At 40.6% G+C, this 19,717-nt stretch overlaps 1 protein-coding gene across 1 annotated transcript in view; it reads left to right on the forward strand.

Moving 5' to 3' along the window:
* The window catches only part of LOC127584298 (rod cGMP-specific 3',5'-cyclic phosphodiesterase subunit beta-like), a 56,535-nt gene that overhangs the window by 7,487 nt on the left and 29,331 nt on the right, over positions 1-19,717 (forward strand). Inside the window, exons 2-10 of the mRNA XM_052040980.1 lie at positions 8,890-9,042; positions 9,138-9,227; positions 10,838-10,978; positions 12,233-12,307; positions 14,028-14,092; positions 14,184-14,250; positions 16,131-16,178; positions 17,471-17,620; positions 17,729-17,872. Coding sequence (XP_051896940.1) covers positions 8,890-9,042; positions 9,138-9,227; positions 10,838-10,978; positions 12,233-12,307; positions 14,028-14,092; positions 14,184-14,250; positions 16,131-16,178; positions 17,471-17,620; positions 17,729-17,872 — 933 coding nt within the window. The remainder of the gene's footprint in view (positions 1-8,889; positions 9,043-9,137; positions 9,228-10,837; positions 10,979-12,232; positions 12,308-14,027; positions 14,093-14,183; positions 14,251-16,130; positions 16,179-17,470; positions 17,621-17,728; positions 17,873-19,717) is intronic.

Consider the following 19,717-nt stretch of genomic DNA (forward strand, 5'->3'; position numbering starts at 1 on the left):
TCCAGTGATCCACTATCCAGGATAGAGAATTCCTGAGATTCACCACTCTGAAAGAGGAAATTCCTGCTTTGTTAGCTGGTCCTGACAGGATGACACTCTTATCCTAGAGATTAGTCTAGTGAATCTCTTCTGGTCTGCCTCCTATGCCAGTATATCCATTTCTTAAATGTGGGAACCAAAAAAGTACGCTGTAGTCCAGGTGTGGCCTCACCAGCACCTTGTTCAATTCCCAAATTCCAATCCCTGAGCAATAAAGACTAGGGTGCTATTTGCCTTCCATACTACTTGCTGAACCTGCCTGCAAACATTTGAGATTCATGCACAAGAACACTCAGATCCCTATATGCTATGCTCATCAGCAATCTTTCACCTTTCAGTTACTCATCTGCTTTTTGACTCCTCTCACTTTCCCACACTGAACTCAACTTGCCAAGTTTCCACCCATTCATTCAACCTATCCATATCCAGTTGCAGAGTCCAAGGATTTTTTTCTATGTTTCAATGAAATCACCTCTGATCCTGGGGACTAATTGCTCAACATGCCCTTCCACCTATTCTAATGTTGTGGGCAACACTGGATACCTTACACTCTGCTTTTTCCTTCAGGTCACCAAGATAAATAATAAATAAGAGTACAAGATATAACTACGTGACACAGACTTTTAAGGCCCTACCAACCTTAAGGTAGCACATTTTCCAGAAATTAATGCAGTTCATTATATTGAGAGTTACTTTTCATTGAGATAAGATATCTTTATTAGTCACATATACATCAAAACACAGAGTGAAATGCATCTTTTGCGTAGAGTGTTCTGGGGGCAGCCCACAAGTGTTGCCATGTTTCCAGTGCCAACATCGCATGCCCACAACTTCCTAATCCGTACGTCTTTGGAAAGTGGGAGGAAACAGGGAGAACATACAAACTCCTTACAGGCAGTGGCTGGAATTGAACCCGGGTCGCTGGCGCTGTAATAGCGTTACGCTAACTGCTACACTACCATGCCTGCCTCAGGAGCATATGAATTGGGAGCAGAAATAGGCCCCTCCAGCTAATTTCCCATTCAGTAAGATATTGTCTGATCCTGTCCCTCTATTCCATTGCTGTATGCCCATGTATCTTGATATTCCAAAATCCATCGAACTTCAATATATCCAATGACTGGACTACAATGCCCCTCCATGGTGGAAAATTATCTAGCTTCACCACCCTTTGCCTGAAGTAATTTCTCCTAATTTTAGTTATGAATGACTGATAACATATTCTAGGATTGTAAAGTTCTGGATCAGTAAATCTGCAGGACCATCCTCCTGGCAATCTGACTTGTCAATGATTTTTTTTTATGTTTCAATGAAATCACCTCTGATCCTGGGGAATAGTTGCTCAGCCTTCTCAGTTGTTCCTTTAAGATTAATCTCCTCATCTAATAAAACAGTCCAGTGAATCTCTTTAATCAAGCAGACTAAACCTGCACACAGTGTACCAGGTGTGGACACATTCAGGCCCTTTATAATTAAAGTAAGACTCCAAACCCTTTGCAATACAATTGATTACTTAATAGCTTTCTGTTGGGTAGAGAGTTGGAATAAAAGGGTCTTTATCAGGCTGGAAGGGAGTAACTAGTGGAGTGCCCCAAAGATTAGTTCTTAGCTGACCAGTGAATGTGATATCCTTATGCATATACCAGTAATTAGTTCCCCATTCATGAATGCATATGGTATCTTCAAACTCCCCACAAGATCCTATTATTCCTATTAATAAACTCAAGGAGCAACACCAAACCCATGGGTTATCACTGGACTGTTTCATTAGATGAAGAGATTAACCTTAAAGGAACAACTGAGAAGGCTGAGCAACTATTCCCCAGGATCAGAGGTGATTTCATTGAAACATAAAAAATATCGTTGACAAGTCAGATTGCCAGGAGGATGGTTCTGCAGATTTACTGATCCAGAACCTTGTGCACAATCCTAGAATGCGTTATTCGTCATTCATGATTAAAATTAGGAGAGATTACTTCAGGCAAAGGGTGGTGAACCTAGATAATTTTCCACCATGGAGGGGCATTGTCATCCAGTCATTGGATATATTGAAATCTGATATATTTTGAAATATCAAGATACATGGGCATACAGCAATGGAACAGAGGTAGAGGATCAGACATTATCTTACTGAATGGGGAATTAGCTGGAGGGGCCTATTCCTGCTCCCAATTCATATGCTCGTGCTGCAGTTTATAATGCAGGCACGGTAGTGTAGTGGTTAGCCGTAACACTATTATAGCGCCAGTGACCCAGGTTCAATTCTGGCCACTGTCTGTAAGGAGTTTGTATATTCTCTCCATGTCTGTGTGGGTTTCCTCCGGGTGCTCCGGTTTCCTCCCACATTCCAAAGACGTATGGGTTAGGAAGTTGTGGGCATGCTATGTTGGCACCGGAAATGTGGTGACACTTGCGGGCTGCCCCCAGAACACTTTACGCAAAAGGTGCATTTCACTGTGTGTTTCAATGTACATGTGACTAATAAGGATATCTTATCTTATTGTGGTGACCACCTCTGGAGTCAAAAATGCTCTCTTGAGCATGACTGAAATTTTCCACAATTGCCCAGGGCTGTAGTGATGGTTGGTGCGCCAAGCTTTGTCATATATCTGCCTTTAATGGAATTCATCAATTTCAAAGACTGCTTCCTTTGTGTGACAGCAGCAGTTTAGAAAGAGCTCAATGCTGCCTCTGCTAAGGTAGTGCAAAATTAATCAGGTGAAACCCAGTCTCAATGCAGGGAAATTTTCTTCCACTAAATCGGTTCCTGTTGTCAACAAATAGAATCTTCATTTGCTATGTCCACCATTATATTCAGATTGTAAAGTCCCCAATTTAAAGCAACAATCTGAACATTGTGGTGTCTAAATTTTAGCGAAGTTTTGCTTTCAATGTGTGTATAACCTTGGCAAGGTTACTTTTACTGCCTGTCCTTGGATAGCCTGACTTTGGTGTTGTTTCCTGGTCCACAGCTGTCCTGCTGATAGAAATCTCAAGAATGCTGTTAGGTAAAGAATCTCAGAACATTCACCCAATGGTGATGTGGGATTGGAAGGTGCAAATAATCTCATGACATCAGTGCTCTTGTTGTTTTCATTTGCAAAGGACACAGAGGAAGGAGCAAGTTTGAGTAAGTTGCTTCTGTGAATACTGGATAATGTACACACTGCAAATGGTGCACCTGTAGTTGGATCCAAGGGTAGGGCCATTGATTAAGCAAGCTGTTCTGTTTTGGGTGGTACTATTACTCAAGTGTTGTTGCTTCTGTAACTCTTTCAGATAAGAGGTGGGTATTCTCCTACAGTCCTGCCTTGTAGATGATGAAGAAGTTTAGTGGGGTCAGGAGATGAGCCATCATTGCACACCACACAGCTCCAGCTGGTCCTGTTCCGGTCCCAGCCAGTGGTGATTCCCAAGCCAGTGACAGTTAGAGACCTGGTGATCACTGTGTCATTGCAAACCTGTGGCTGGATTATTTCTTTGGTCAAGATGGTGATCAGTTAGCACTGATATGATACAATCTTCACTGTCACTTCTCAGGTGTTTACTGAGGAACTCACTTGATTAGAATAAACCAGAAAGGTATGATTATAAAGATAAAACTTATTCACAGTACATTGCTGGTCATGGATCATACGTCAGCTTTGTGTACACTGTCTAGAGGGAGGCTGTGAAATGCAGCAACAGATCCCTTTGTCAACTGCTTTAAGATAGCCCAACCTGTGTGTTTTACTCAGGTATCTTTCTAGATCTGCTTCATTGCACTGTTTGGTTTAAATGAGGAATCAGAATAACGTTCACAAAGCTGGGTGATTACCCCATTCCTTCAAGTTTTATTGAATTTAATAAAACAAGGGTGCAGTTTATAATTTGTGATGGTTTGGGTTGGGCAATGAAATGCCTAGATGTACTGTCTTGGACAGTATGATGATGTGTTGTATTGTGTATGGTAGTGACATGGTGTGGGATAATTTGTCTTGGCTTACATTGGTGTGGAATATTGTGACTGGCAGTGTAATAGTGTAGTGTATTGTGTTAGCCAAAGTAACAATGTGTGGTATTGTGTTTAGCATTGTAAAGGTGTCATGTATTGTACCTGCAGTTTGATGTTGTGGTGTATTATGCTTGACAATATGTATTTTGTGATGTATTGAGTGATGTATTTCAGGTTTGGTGCTGCAATGTCTGTTGTATTCTGTTTGACAGAGTGATAGAGCAGTGTGTTGTGTTTGGTAGTATAATACCCTGATACCCTATTCAATTGTGCCTGGCAGTGTGACAGGGCCATACTATGTGTTTGGAAATTGATGTTGTAATGTGTTGTGCTTGGCAGTGCAGTGGTGTGGTACATTGTATTTGGTTGTTTAATTGAGTGGTTTGGCGTAAAGATGTGTAGCATTGTGTTTGGCAGTGTGATCACATGGAGCATGGGACCAGCCATGTGATAGTGTGGTGTATTGTGCTTGCAATAGTGACGGTGGGTTGTTTTGTCTTTCATGATGTGGTGGTATAATGCCTTGTGTTGGACAGTGGGATGTTGTGTTGTGCTGTGTTTCGCAGGTTGATTGTGTGGTGTCCTGTTTTCTGAAGTTCTTCAGTCTGAGTACTTGTGGCATTTTCTGTTTTTGTTTTAGATTTCCAGCATCTGCAGTTTTCTTTTTGCTTTTTGATGAGGCAGTGTCTTGTGTTTGCCAGAAGGTTGGTGTGGTGTCTTGTGTTTGGCATTGCAAAGGCATGGAATATAGCATTTGGCAGTGTACTAGTGTGGTCTATTGGTGTGTCTAGCAAAGCAATTGTGTGGAGTACTGTGTTCAACAGTCTAATGGTGTGATACCTTGTGTCTGGTAGCAGGTGTTTTGTAGTTTGCAATCCAATACTCTAGAGTATTGTTTGGCATTGTGATGCTGTGGTGTATTGTGCTGAACAGCTGAATGGTGTGGGATATTGTGTTTGGTTTTTGTGTTTGTGTGCATGGTAGTGTTGCGTATTGCCCTTCCAATAAGGAATTCCATTAAAGGCAGATATATGACAAAGCTTGGCACACCAACCGTCACTACAGCCCTGGACCATTGTGGAGTTCTTGTGTTGCATTGTGCTTGTCAGGGTGGTGGTCTGGTACATTGTGTTTGGCAATATAATGGTGTGGAGTATTGTGTTTGGTTTGCAGTGGAGTAGTGTATTGTTTTTGGCACTGCGATGCCATTGTGTTATGTTTGGTGGTATGACGATGTGGAGTTTGTGTGTGGCAATGTGATGATGTAAAAAATTGTGTTTGGCAGTGTGATGGAACGGATATTGTGCTCCGCATTATGGTATTGTGGTTTGCCAGTGTGATGATGTGATGTCTTGTGTTTGTCGATATGATGTAACAGATATTGTGTTTAGTGTTGTTGTTTTGTGGTTTATTGACATTTACTTCGGGGCATTGCCACATGGATCCTGCACTGTTAGACCAAGAGCAAGGTCCCAGACTCCAGTCATTTCATTGTGGATTTAAGGCTGCACATTTGGAGATAATGTGGATTGTACATTTCATTTCTTTCAATTATCTTACTTTAGTTTAATGTTTATAACTATTTTTGAATGGTTACACCTGTTTGTAGTTAACATATTATTTATTTTAAAAATCTAGTATATTTTAATTATTGCAGGTTTAATAGTTTTATTATGTCTCTAAATTTCCGAGACTTCTTTAAGTTGTCCTTGTAGGTTTTGTAGCTGCCACATCAGTGAGTGTTCAGTCTGGGCGATACATCTGTTGAAAACCAAGATCCTCATTGTTCCTATGATACAATGTCTGTTATCAAATATCTTTTTGGTTCTCCCATCATCTAACTCTTGATACTGTGAAGTGCTTCAGGTTCTGGATCCCATGATTGACAGACTCCAAATGTGGAAGAGAATTATGTCAAATTTAAAGCACTGAAACAAGTTAGTTAACAGATTTCTGCCAGCGTGTAGGCCTCCCCGTGAACCTCTTCTCACTCTTACTTAACCCCATCAATCAAACTTTCTAACCTGTTCTCTCTCACATGCATATCCAATTTCCTGTTAAGCACATATGTGCCATTCACCTAAGCTACGTGTTGTGTTACATTCTCACCTCTCACTGGGACGTAAATTCTTCTTCATTCTTTATTGAATTTATTGGAGGCTTTATTAAAATAACCAAAGGATTTCATATCTTGTTCCACCATAAAAATAAATATCTTCTACTCTATTAAAATCTTAAATGATTTTTAGGACTCTAACAGATTTTCCCTCAGTCTTCTCTTAGTTATTGAAGGCAGCCCCACCCAGTTCAATGTTTCCTGATGAGAAATTTCTTAGTTCTTGTAGAATCTTTTTGCATCCTTCTTCTCATCTGGTTCTATGCGCAACTATAACATGTTTTAAGTGTCCCTGCTGCATTCTGAGGACTTAGTTTTCATGGTAATAAAAATTAGTTTTAGTGAGTCGTGAACAAGCAAATTAGGAACAGGAGTAAGGGTGGACTTCTTGGCCCCTCAACACAGCTCTACCATTTAATAAGATCATGGCCCATCTGCCCAGGGTGATCTTTCAAACCCTTGCTTATCAAATATCTATCTATGTCTGCCTTGCTAATCAAATATCTACCTACTTCCCCACTAGTTCCAAAGACTTTCAACCCTTTGAGTGAAAAAAAATCACTTTATCTCTGTCTTAAGTGGGTGCCCCCTTAATTTTAAACCTTAATTTCAATCAGTTAAATCAATCTTGAATTAAAGAGCTAATATTGCTAATGGTAGTCAGTAAAATATTGGATTATTGTTGTAAAAACCAATTTGTTTCACCAATGTCCTTCTGCTGTGCATATTTGGTGTATGGTGTGACTTCAGATCCATCAATGTGCAAGTCTTTTGCAGGTCCTCCCCGCTTATGAACGCCCAACCTATGTACAGCCTGTATTTATGAACGATCATTTGGGAGACTGGCGGGATGGAGATGCCAGCTGCTGCAGGGCTGCAGGCAACTGTTCTTGACACTAGCTGTAATTCTACCACTAACAGAATATATTCTAGTTAACATGTTGATGTCCATTTTGCAAATTCAACCAAGAGGCTAGCCATCCGAACCAGCAGCAGTGTCCTTTTTAAAAACATCAATAGCATTTAAAACCTCGTCTGCAGTAAATTCTTTGAAAAGGATATTATTAGCCTGAGATAGGCTCAGGCTAAATTTGTTAAAATCAGCTTTATTATTAAGAATGGAAAAAATGAGATTTAAAACATTTCTCCAGATTATCAATTCCAATGCATTGGAACACCTACTCACCTCTTCAGGCATCTCCTGGCATGTAGGAACTCAGTTTGTGTCTGCATTTCTGACTTGTGAACAGTTCAGGTTTTGCCCAGTTCTCAGGAATGGAAGCCTGCCATAACCTGGGGAGGACCTGTGATCACCTTCCTTGTTCAGGAGTGACCTGGGCTGGACAAATAAGGCAGACATTGCCAGTGATGTCTCTGTCTTATAAACAAAAACCCAACCCGAGGCTGCATGTAAACAGAGTATTGAAAGCACTTTATACCCACTGGTTTGCCTATGCCAATGTCAACAGAGCCAGCAACATTGGAAAGTATCCAGGTATGTTTGGGTCTTGTTTTGACCCAGGTAAGATGTGGAGGTTGTCTGCCATACCATTGGGCATGTCATGTACTTTGCTGACTTCTCCTCTGCTGTGTGGTGAAGTACTAATTAAAGACCAGCACTTTCCTCTTAAGAAGTTGAGCAGGATATAAGGGGAAGTAAAATTGCAATGATGTCCTCTTACTTTCAGAGACATCATCAGAAGTTTGAGTCCAAGGCATTGAGCAGACCCAAAATGAGGAATTAGGATAAAAATATCTTTAAAGGACAAAATTATCCTTGGCAAAGGAAGTAAACCAATATGGTAACAGCTATGTCCAAGTCCTGGTTAGATCTTGAGAACATTACTTAAAAAGGATAAACTGCTTGTGGAAGGATTGCAGAAGGAAGTAACTGGATTCTAAGTTATAAGGAGACTATACAAAATAATGTTCTATTTCCTGGAATGTCGAAGGCTCAGGGTTGATCTGTTTGAAGTTTTCAAGGTATTAAGGGAAAAACATAGAGAAAAATTCTTGGGCCTGATTGGACAGTCCAGCACAAAGGGAACTGTCTAATATCACCTGGACTCACCTATCTCCTGCCTGCCTGTGCTCTTCCCCCTCCCCACACCTTCTTATTCTGGCTTCTGCCCTTTTCCTTTCCAGTCCTGATAAAGGGTCTCGGCCTGAAACATCGACTGTTTATTTCCTTCCATGGATGCTGCCTGACCTGCTGAGTTCCTCCAGCACTTTTTGTGTCTTGTCTAAATATTAGCCAGGCTTTTCAGGAGTGAAAGTGGGAAATGTTCCTGCATACAGAGGGCAGAGGACATGTGAAACTCTCTTCTGAAAACAGCAATTAATATTAAGTGCAAACTTTGATTGATAGATTTTAGTTAACCAAAGATGTTAAAGGGTATGGCTAAATGCAAGTTATGTAATAGACACAGATAAGCCATGATATTATTGAATGACTGAAGGCTTGAGAGGTTAAATAACTCATGTTGCTATAAATTGGATGATGCATAAGGTAACATTAGTGTGTAGCGTATGAACTGTTTAATTCTGTGGAGTTGATATCAATTCCAGTGTCTCTACTATAGGCTTTTATCAAATCAAGATTGGGAAGTGTTCATTAAATAAAAACTAAACCAATTACTTTCCTCACAGATCTGCTAAGCATTTATTTTGTGAAAAATCTCTCTCGCTCTCCCTTTTCTACCTAATGTTAATTTCTTTTTGTTTTCTTCTTGCGGATTAGTCCAGCTTTTACAGCAGGTTTGTGGATGAACTGACAGAATATGAGACAAAGAGTGTACTTGCGACCCCTATAATGAATGGCAAGGACGTCGTTGCTGTGATAATGGCAACCAATAAAATAGATGGATCTCATTTCACTGAAGATGATGAAGATGTAAGCCTTCCCATGTATCTGTAAGAGCAAATTGTTAAATAAAACAAGTATGTTTGCACTGGTTAATTTACAGAGCAAAATCCATTTTCTTTCAGCTATTCTTGAAATACCTCAACTTTGCCAGTTTGAACCTAAAGATCTATCATCTGAGTTACCTTCACAACTGTGAAACCAGAAGAGGCCAGGTAAGAAAACATCAAAAAACTGCTGACACTGACAGTCTGAAATAAAGACAGAAAATGCTGGAAACACTCAGCAAGTCAGACAGCATCTGTGGGAAGTGAAAAAGAGTTAGTGTCTCAGGTTGAAGATACTGTTCTAGAAAAGGTTCCTCGACCTTACAAATTGTTTCTCTTCCACAGATTCTGCCTGACCTGTTGAGTGTTTCCAGCATTTTCTGTTTTTATGTGAGGTGAGGTGACATTTCTTTTGGGATTTCTTACGGTTATCTCTGCTGCATTTCCAAGGAACCTTATTAGGATTATGATTAAAGGAGAGTGTAGATTATGAAGAGTTTGTAATCTTCATAATATTACATTGGGAATTATGGCCTTCTTACAAGTGTGGAACTCCTCACAATCCAAGAAACCCCAATTGCTTGGTGTTCGCTGTTCTCTGATATAACTGTGGCAACACCCTCATATTTATATCCCTAAGCATTCGGAGATGGCGGTTGGGTAGAACATTAATACAGCACAAAAAATCTACATACACCCACGTTAAGCTCTCATGCACCAGTAGATTTGAAACAAATGAAGAACTCTATAGAGGCATTTCCAAATGAGCAAAGGTCAGCCATTTTGGCTTAGGAAATAGTTTTTTTTATTCTTTCCTTCTTCAATTTATTCACAGGTCATGAATATCACTGGCAATGTCAGCATTTATTGTCCATCCTGATTGCACTTAGGATGGTTGTAGGAAACCACCTTTGCAGTGTAGTAGTCCTTGTGATGATGGTACTTCCACAGAGCTATTGGGTAGTGAGTTCCTGGACTTGGATAAATTAACAATTAGAATGATATATTTCTGAGACAGGATGGTATGTGACTTGGCAGGGAACCAGTTACATTTCTGTCAGGATGTCAATGGTAGGTGCTTCATGGATTCTAAAGCTGTCGAATATCAAAACAGATTAACTCTTACGTAATAGAGGGTCAGAGAGGGATTCAGCACAGAAACAAGATTTTCACCCCACTGAGACTGTGTCAACCATCAACCACCCATTTACACTAATCCTACATTAATCCCAAATTTTATTCTCCCCACATACTCATCAACTTCCTCCAATCTCTACCACTCAACCACATACTTAGGGCAATTTACAGTTGTCAATTAACCTACCATCCTCACAACCTCTGCACCATTCTGCTGTTTTCCACTCATCATTGTCTTTATTTTAGTATTTACGTATTACATTGCCATGTATACTGTTTACTCTGTGAGCTTCATGTGAACAAGGAATTTCATTGCACACTGGTGTACATAACAATAAACTCATCTAAGCTACATGCACATGTTTGGGATGTGGGAGGAAACTGGAGCACCTGGAGGAAACCCATGCAGTCACAGGGCGAATGTGCAGACTCCACACAGACTGCACCAGATGTCAGGATTAAACCTGGGTCCCTGGCACTGTGAGGCAGCACTATTTTTCTGTCTCCAAAATGCTGCCTAATTTGTTGGGTATTTCCAGCACTTGCTGCTATATTATGCATTTCCAGTATCCATAGCACTTAGTTTCATGTCCCTTCTGAGTCCTTTTATTCTAATATTATGATGTTTTCCATTGCTATAGGTTCTTCTATGGTCAGCTAACAAAGTATTTGAGGAGCTGACAGATATTGAGCGACAGTTTCACAAGGCTCTCTACACAGTGAGAGCCTACCTGAACTGTGAGAGATACTCAGTTGCACTGCTGGACATGACCAAGAAGAAGGTTTGGATCACACTAAGTTTATTATATTGATTTAAGTACCACACCATTGAGAACAATTGGTCTTGTCTAGTATGAAAATTAGTTATGTGTCTGAATATTATTTTACAGAAATTTAGGTTTTAACTATGAAACCTAGTCACAAGTACTTTGTTAAGCTAAATACCTTGGGTTCAGTTGAGTTCATTTGCAGTCAGCTTGATGTATTGATGACATAACCATACCACGGCCTGGTGCAGCCACCACAAGGGTTATATGGGGAGAGGTTACAGTGTAAGGCCTCCTGCCATTGCACACAGAGGGGCTGAATCATGTAGTTTGGTCATGGAATGAATGTAGAGGAAAATGTGATGTCAATTTGTAAATAAGTGGAATGATATGTCTTGGTTACATATAGTATTAAATATATTAAATATATTTATTAAATATTAAATATTTAGTTTTATTATAGATAAAATCTGTTTCTCATGATAAAAAGAAAAACACACTAATACAGCTACATCTAACTTGTAATATGGATGGTGAATGTGACAGGTTATTCACCTGCAAGTCCACCAAGCTCTGTAGTCATTAGATGTCCATTGATGCTTACTTGCCCTGGATATCAATGACAAGCAGGGGTCTCGGTTGTTTTCATTTATGTAGTCCAGTGACACTGAGGCTAGTTACAGCCCTGGCCGGGACATTCAAACCAAACAGCTGGTGCAACCCATGTCTTGATATTAAAGTTGCCATTGGTGGTGATGCATTTGCTAAGAAAACCTTATGCAATCCTTATTGTGGCAATAAAAATAGGGTAAAAGTTATGTTCAATTTTTTAAAATAATGCTTTAGGTTTATTTGGTTGTATTGGCATATGCTGCATTAATGTTAAATGTACTTTGCAATCAAATTAATATGTGAATAAATCTATATTAATTTGAAATTCTTAACTTCTCATTTCCAAAATTGCCATTGCGTGATGCATCATAAATTAGTTTTATCTTCCTGAAATTGTGGTTTATATTTAATAAAACCTTGACGAAAACTAAGTTTGATCGTCTATGCAATGACAGCAATGCCTTTTACTGTGCCCCACTGGACATGGGGAGTTAACTGAGAGTCTATTAGTAGACTATGGATAACATAGATCAGTAGGATCTTGTTTCACCTGTGACTAGCTCACCGACATACTCATGGCCGTGTGTTGATCTCTATGCTCTTTCAGTATTCAATTTTATAACAATAGATTCAACATTTTTTAAATTTCATTTGCAGGAGTTCTTTGACCTATGGCCTGAACAGATGGGTGAAGTTCCTCCCTACCAAGGTCCCAGAACACCAGATGGCAGAGTACGTTTTTGTTGGATTCAATGTGAAAATGGAATTCTGTTATAGAAAGACTTGCATTGACATTGGAGCACTCTCATTTATAATGGTGCATTTCACAACCTGTTCATCCCTTTGCAGCCAATGAATTGCCATCACTCTTATAATGTAGGCAAGGTGGCAGCTCATCTGTGCACATCAGGTTTCCAGAATGTAATGAGACTAGATAATCTGATTCAGTCATGTTGGCTGAGAGGTACATATTGACTGCAACTTCTATGGTCTTCTTTGTATAGTGCCATAGATTCCTTCAACTGGACTTCAGAACACAGGGGTGGCTTCAGTTTAACATTTCCTTCGCTCTCCCATCATTCTAGTGCTTGCTGACCCACGGTGACTCCCTGTTAAAATATGCCTTGAGTTTAACATTCTTAGCCTTGTCTTTAATCCCTCCCTGGCCTTGCCTCTCTCTACCTCTGTAATTCCTCCACATCCATAACCCACTGAGATTACAGACCACCTCTAATTTTGGCTTGTTGCTTAGCCCTGAATTTAATTGCATAATTATTAGCTTTCATGCCTTCTTCTGCCAAGATCCAAAGCTCTGGAATTCCATCCCTATATCTCCCTGCCTTTCCACCTCACTTCCTTCCTTCAAGGCACTTGTTAAAACCTTCCTCTGTGACCAAGGTTTTGGTCATCTGTTCCAATATGAACTATAGAATATAGAACAGTACAACACAGGAACAGGCCTTTCGGCCCACAATGTCTGTGCTGAACACAAGACCGAATTAAACTAAACATCTTCTGCTATACTTGATTCGTCTCTCTCCATTCCCTGCATATTCAGTGTCTATCTAACAGCTATCATATCTGCTTCCACCACTACCCCTGGCCACCCATTTCAGGGTAAATTACTTTCTGTGTAAAAATCTGTTTTGCACATCTCCTTTAAACTTTCTCCCTCTCACCTTAAATGCATGTCCTCTAGCACGACATTTCTACCCTCGGAGAAAGATTCTGACTGCCTATCCTATCTATGCCTCTCATAATTTTATAAACTTCTCTCAGATCTCCTCTTAGTTTCTGACATTCCAGAGAAAATAACCGAAGTTTGTCCAACCTCTCCTTATATCTCATACCCTCTTATTCAGGCAGCATCCTGGTAAACCTCTTCTGCACACTTTCCAAAGCCTCCATATCCTTCCTGTGGATGTGGAGTGACAAGAGATGCACATAATATTGCAAGTGTGGCCTAACTGAAGTTTTATATAGTTGCACCATGACTTCCTTACTCTTATGCTCAATGCCCTGACCAATGAATCCAAACGTGGCATACACCTTCTTAACCATCCTATCTACTTGCGTGGCCACATTCAAGGCAATGTTATTTCACAAAGCATCCTGGGATGTCTTTGCTAGATTAGGGATGCTATGTAAACAAAAGTTGTTGAAAGGTGGCAAATTGTCCTATGCAACACCTGCATTCTACTTTGATTTTGTTGATTTCAGACAAATCAAATGTCAGAAGGGAGTACAACACAAGATGAATTCCCACCCCGTTCTCTGGCACCCCCTCAGATTTTATACCCGAGTGTCAGAATAGCACTTGAACCGACAACCTTCTAGACGGGAGGGATACCATTTGAACCAAGGCTGACAGCAACTGATAAAGGTTATAACAAATCCCAGTTGGTTTCATTGTAAGTTCTGCCTGTTAATAGTGAATATTATTATTTTATAGGAAATAATCTTTCACAAAATCATTGATTACATTCTACATGGGAAGGAGGAGATTAAGGTCATTCCGTAAGTTTTAAACATGTCTCAGATGACCATTTCTTTCCAGGTGGTAAAATAATATAAATGTCCAACTTGTGGTTTTCTCTCTCCCCTTCAGGACGCCTCCTGCTGATCACTGGGCCTTGGTTAGTGGACTGCCAACTTACGTTGCAGAAACTGGCTTAGTAAGTTTTGTTTTCAGAGCCTCTAAAACATTTTGTAAAGTATCATAATTTTACCTTGGAAAAGAACTGGAGAAAAGATATGGAGACACAAGAGAGACTGCAGATGCTGGAAATCTGGAGCAACACACAAATTTTATGTGTTGCCAGAGGAGAGATTATGCAATGATTTAGCTACTTAGAGCTCAGACGAAGTCAGTAACAAAGAATGCCGCAGTCCAAACCTCTATCCAGTCAACCTTGGCTACACATGGTTGGGAAATTGAGAGCATTAACTGTGAAGGTAATCCAAGGTAGGATTTAATGGGTGATGTCACAAGAGATGCCAGAGTTACAACTGCCCCATGATCAAAGGCATTGAAAGTCACTCTCAGCCCTGACTCCAGTGTATTGGGGATGCTCTAACATGTGAGCCAATCTGCTTAATTTTAACCTTGTTTGTGACAAACTTTTCCCTAGGCCTCACAACCTGATCTGTCTTTCGGAAACTGTCTCCAAGCCATTCCATTCTGTGAGGTGGACTTCCTGTATGGGCTGCTCCTACATATTCTCTGTTGCATCACGTTCAGCTTCCATCTGAGAGTGACCTCTCATTCCACTTGGGCAGCTACTGGAAACAGTGGAGACCCTGGCATAAGGTTCCCCATGTGGAAGTCCTTCCCTGTACCACTGGAGATCCAGGGTGTGGATTTTTATGTGGAACAGTCACCTGAAATACATGGATGAGTATTTCTAGACTGCTTGTGAATTTTTGAGGCTTGAAAGATCCCGTGTTCTATGTGTAGTTGGAACCCGAGAGTTTATTCCTGACATACTGCTATACGAAGAGGCTCCTTGACATTTCTAAGGCAGTTCAGACCTGGAGTTTCCCATCATCCTGTGGACTTTTACCTCCACTGTGAATGCTTTTTGTTTAAGACAAAATCCACACGTAAAAGTCAGCCTGATTGATAGGCTCGGTTCTGATTGAAAAGAGGAACATCCAATCTGTGATCAACTGGAGTGGGGTTGCCAAAGAGGGAGTGAACTGTGGGGGCAGGGTTGGTAGGAGGTGGAAATTTGTAAGTTGACAGGTGGCCCTAAGATGCAATGGGATGTCGTGGAGGTGGGAAAGCTGCTCCACAAATTGTTTGAATGCATTAACCTTCTCCTGGAAGCTGAGCTCATCCCAATTCAGGTTTCCTGAGGTTTGGGACACCCAGCCTTGCCAGAAAAACGTACGAAGTTAGTTAAACCAGAGGCTGAATGTCTTATTTATATTTAGGGTGCTAACTTGCACCCTAGGATTGGGAGGACTCCCTTCCTCTTGTTCTATCTCAGTAAAACTCAGAAGGCAACTTGTTGGGGCAACTTTCCAATACAGCCGGAGTTTTCTATCCAAGTTAACCCTCAATCATTCACGTTTTACAGTTCTCCCCTTAATGTTTCTGGGCAATAATTGGTGGGATCAGCAAATAGTTTTATCCAAGCTATCTTATGCTGATTTTGTTGGGATCCTGAGTCTTCAGTGGCACAGTGACACAGCTGGTAGAGCTTCTGCCTCACTGCACCAGAGGCTTGCATTCAATCTCACCTGACCGTGCTGTCCGTGTGGAATTTGCAAGTTCTTCCTGTGACCATGCGTGCTTCCTCCCACATCCCAAAGACATGCAGGTTGATAGGTTGATTGGCCACTGTAAATTGCCCCTCATGTGTAGGCGAGTGGTGGAAAATTGGGGGGAGTTGTTGAGAATGTGGGGAGAATAATAAATGGGATTAATATTGGATTAGTGTAAAAGAGCGGCTGATGGTTGGCGCAGACTCAGTGGGCCAAAGGGTCTGTTTCTGTGCTGTAATCCTCTGTGACTCTGTGACTCTAATCTGGCTTCTTATTATCTTCACAGATCTGCAATATCATGAATGCAGCAGCTGATGATACATTTACCTTCCAGGTAAAGCGACCAGTCACTAGGACCAGTAATGTTTTACGCAAAGTGGTTAACATGCTTGGATGGGAATGGCACAGATTAAATCATTTAACGTTGGTCAAATTGCAACAAAAGGAAATAAAAACAAAATGCTCAGCAGGTCAGGCAGGTTTGTGGCAACTGAAATAAAATTAATGTTTCAGGTTGATGACCTCTAATCAAAAGTGGGGAATGTTAGAGATAAAGGGGTTTTAAAGTGTAGAAAAACTGAGGAGAGAAGGAAAGGAGAAAAGGAAAGTCTGTGATAGGGTGGAAGGCAGGAAAGGTTAAGTGACAAAAGAGATGTTAGTGCAAGTCTATAGGGTGGTAATGGGATAAGTAAGGAAGCAGGGAGGTTCAAATGGTAGAAGTAGAATCAATATCTGAAATTATCCAAGTCAATTTCTGTAGATGTTGAAAGCAAACACAAATACCTTAGCTACTGATTCTACTTCCAGCATTATTCCTCTCCCAGATGATTCTTTTTGCTTCTTTACTTATCTGTCACTACTCCTTTTCTCCTTTTCATATTTAGGAAGTACAGATCATGCAGGGAAATACAAAGCATCTTTATGACAAATGGTCATTAAATCAGGGAATAAATTGCCTTTTCAGCAGCCATTATAAATGGTTCAGCTTTCAACTAAAGGATTTTTGGAGAGGGAAGTGTTTGAGAGAGCTGAAACTGATATCACAATTGTTGCTGGATCAAACAGTCTTTTCCTATTATTTCTGCTATTGACATAGTATATTCCTCTCCCTGAAGCATCAGAATTGTGGTCAGTCTTTGCACTTATATTTGTGGTTAATGACCATGGGTCCCTCGTACAGAACCGGGAAAAGAGCAAGAGACATTAAAGTGGTCGCTGGGTGGATAAGGGAGGAGATTTTTAGTACTTAGCAAGAATTACATATTTCAAACCAGTGCCTTTTTTCAATCAAGGGACGTGGGCTTCACAGGCTGAGCCAGCATTTAATTGCCCCTTCCTAATTTCCCTTGAGAAGGTGGTGGTGAGCTGCCTTCTTGAACTGCCACAGTCCTGGAGGTGTGGGTACACCCACAATGCTGTTAGGGAGGGAGTTCCATGATTTTGACCCAGTGACGCTGAAGGAACGGTGATATATTTCCAACTCAGGATGGTGTGTGGCTTGGAGGGCAACTTCCAAGTGGTGGTGTCCTTTTGGTGCCCTTGCCCCTCTAGTTGATAGAGGGCGTGGGTTTGGAAGGTGCTGTCTAAGGATGCCATTTAAAATATTCTCTTTTTCCCTGCATTCAGACTGAACCTTTGGATAGCTTTGGATGGACCATCAAAAATGTCCTTTCAATGCCAATAGTGAACAAGAAGGAAGAGATCGTTGGAATCGCCACATTTTACAACAGGAAAGACGGTAAACCTTTTGATGAAATGGATGAAGTTCTTATGGAAGTAAGTCTCGCACTCCATAACTTTTCACCTTATTTGGCTAGATTGATTGTTTATTCATAGGTGATAGGCTGGAATTTCATTGTCAACTGTCTCTATCTCCACCCCTAGTCCTTGACCCAGTTCCTAGGCTGGTCTGTTCTCAACACGGACACATACGATAAAATGAACAAGCTTGAACATCGGAAAGATATTGCCCAAGGAATGGTGCTGTATCACGTGAAATGCAGCAAGGATGAAATTCAGGACATATTGGTAGGTCTTTGCCCAAGATCTTTATTTTAAAAACATTCAAATTATTTCACTTGGATGTGGGCGGCAGCAAGATGATAGGGCAGTCAGAACAATGTCATGTCCATAGTGCCACTTTGCTGCCAGGCAATGATCCAATTCAGTCCGGTTAAGATTGACACTCTAGGACACAAATGAAAATGGTTTGACAAACAGTTTTTCAGGAAAGCATTTATACTGTTACTATTCTGAGCAGTGAATGAAAGATGTGTCTCTTTAGATAATCAACAGTAGTTGCGATGAATCAGTAAAGCAATGAATCTGCAAAAACAAACTATGGGGAATGTAGCCATTATCACTAGGGCCACATTTGCCGTCTTCCAGTTTTCTGGCACCTCACCTGTGGCCAGCAAAGATTTCTGTCAGAGGCCCAGCGATCTCCAGCCTTGCTTCCTGTAACAGTTTGGAATACATCCCATTGGGTTCTGAGAATTTATTTACCTTTATATCTGTTAAGACATCTGATCACATCCTCCATTTTAATGTTAACATGCTCCAGATTAACTTGTACGTCTCCTTGAAACCTGTAACTGCAATGTATACAGATGAGGAGTATTTATTAAAGACCTCACCCACAACCTCTGTCTTCACGCACAAGTTGCCCCTTTGGTCCTCTTTTCCCGGTTATCTTCTTGATCTTAACCTATTGATAAAATACCTGGGATTTTCCTTAATCTTGTTTGCCAGTGATATTTCATGCCCCTTTTTGCCTTCCTAATTTCTTTTTTAAATGCCCCCCTACACACATTCTACACCTCTGAAGGGCCTAACCTGTTTTCAATGTTCGATACCTACAACATGATTCATTTTTGTTCCTTTATCAAACCTTCAATATCCTTTGACATCCAGGGCTCCCTGGACTTGCCTTCCTTAACTTTCACCCTTACAGGAATACGTTGGCCCTGAACTCTCACTATTTCACTTTCAAAAGGCTTCCACCTGTCAGATATATATTAACCTACAAGCTCCCAATTTATTTATGCTGAAATTGCCCTCCCTGCAGTTCATGTCCTTAATTTCCCAACCACCCTTATTCCTTTCCCTAATTAACTTGAAACTTACAGAGTAATGGTCACGATCACCAAAATGCTTGCCACAAACACTTCAACCACTTGCCTGAATTCTTTCCCTATATATTAGGTCCAGTACAACCTCTGATATCTATGTACTGGCTCAAAAATCTCTCCTGGATGCATTTTAAAAATTCCACCTCCTCTAAGACTTTCACACTGAGACAAGTAATATTGGGGAGGTTGAAATCCCCCACTATAATAACCTTATTGCTCCAACACCTCTCTGTGATTTGTCTGCATATCTGCTCCTCTGTCTCCCATTGACTGTTGGGAGGCATGTGGTATAATGCCAGCAATATGATCGCTCCTTTTTTATTTCTAAGCTCAACCCAGGTGGCTTCATTTGAAGAGCCTTGTAGGACATCCTCCCTCATTACTGAATATTCATCTCAGTCAATATTGCAGTGCCACCTCCCCTTTTACGTCCTTCCTTATCAGACCTGAAGCTTCGAAGGGAATTTCCAGTGTTGCCCATCTTTCAAACATGTTTCTTTAGTTCTACAATCTTTGTACATCATTTGTGTGCCCTGCAATATTTGAAAGATTCCCTTATAAATTCATGTCAATCAGCTTAAATACTAAATACATAATGCAGCAATAAACTGCAAATGTAAGTCAAATAATTCTTCAGGAACATTCATTGCAGTGATTAGTGTATTAGATCCACCATTTAGATGAATGGCTTGGACACAGGAACTGAAACCATGGCATTAATACCAAATTGTGAAAATGGAAT

This window comes from Pristis pectinata, chromosome 2 (genome assembly GCF_009764475.1).
Source record: "Pristis pectinata isolate sPriPec2 chromosome 2, sPriPec2.1.pri, whole genome shotgun sequence".
Classification (NCBI taxonomy): domain Eukaryota; kingdom Metazoa; phylum Chordata; class Chondrichthyes; order Rhinopristiformes; family Pristidae; genus Pristis; species Pristis pectinata.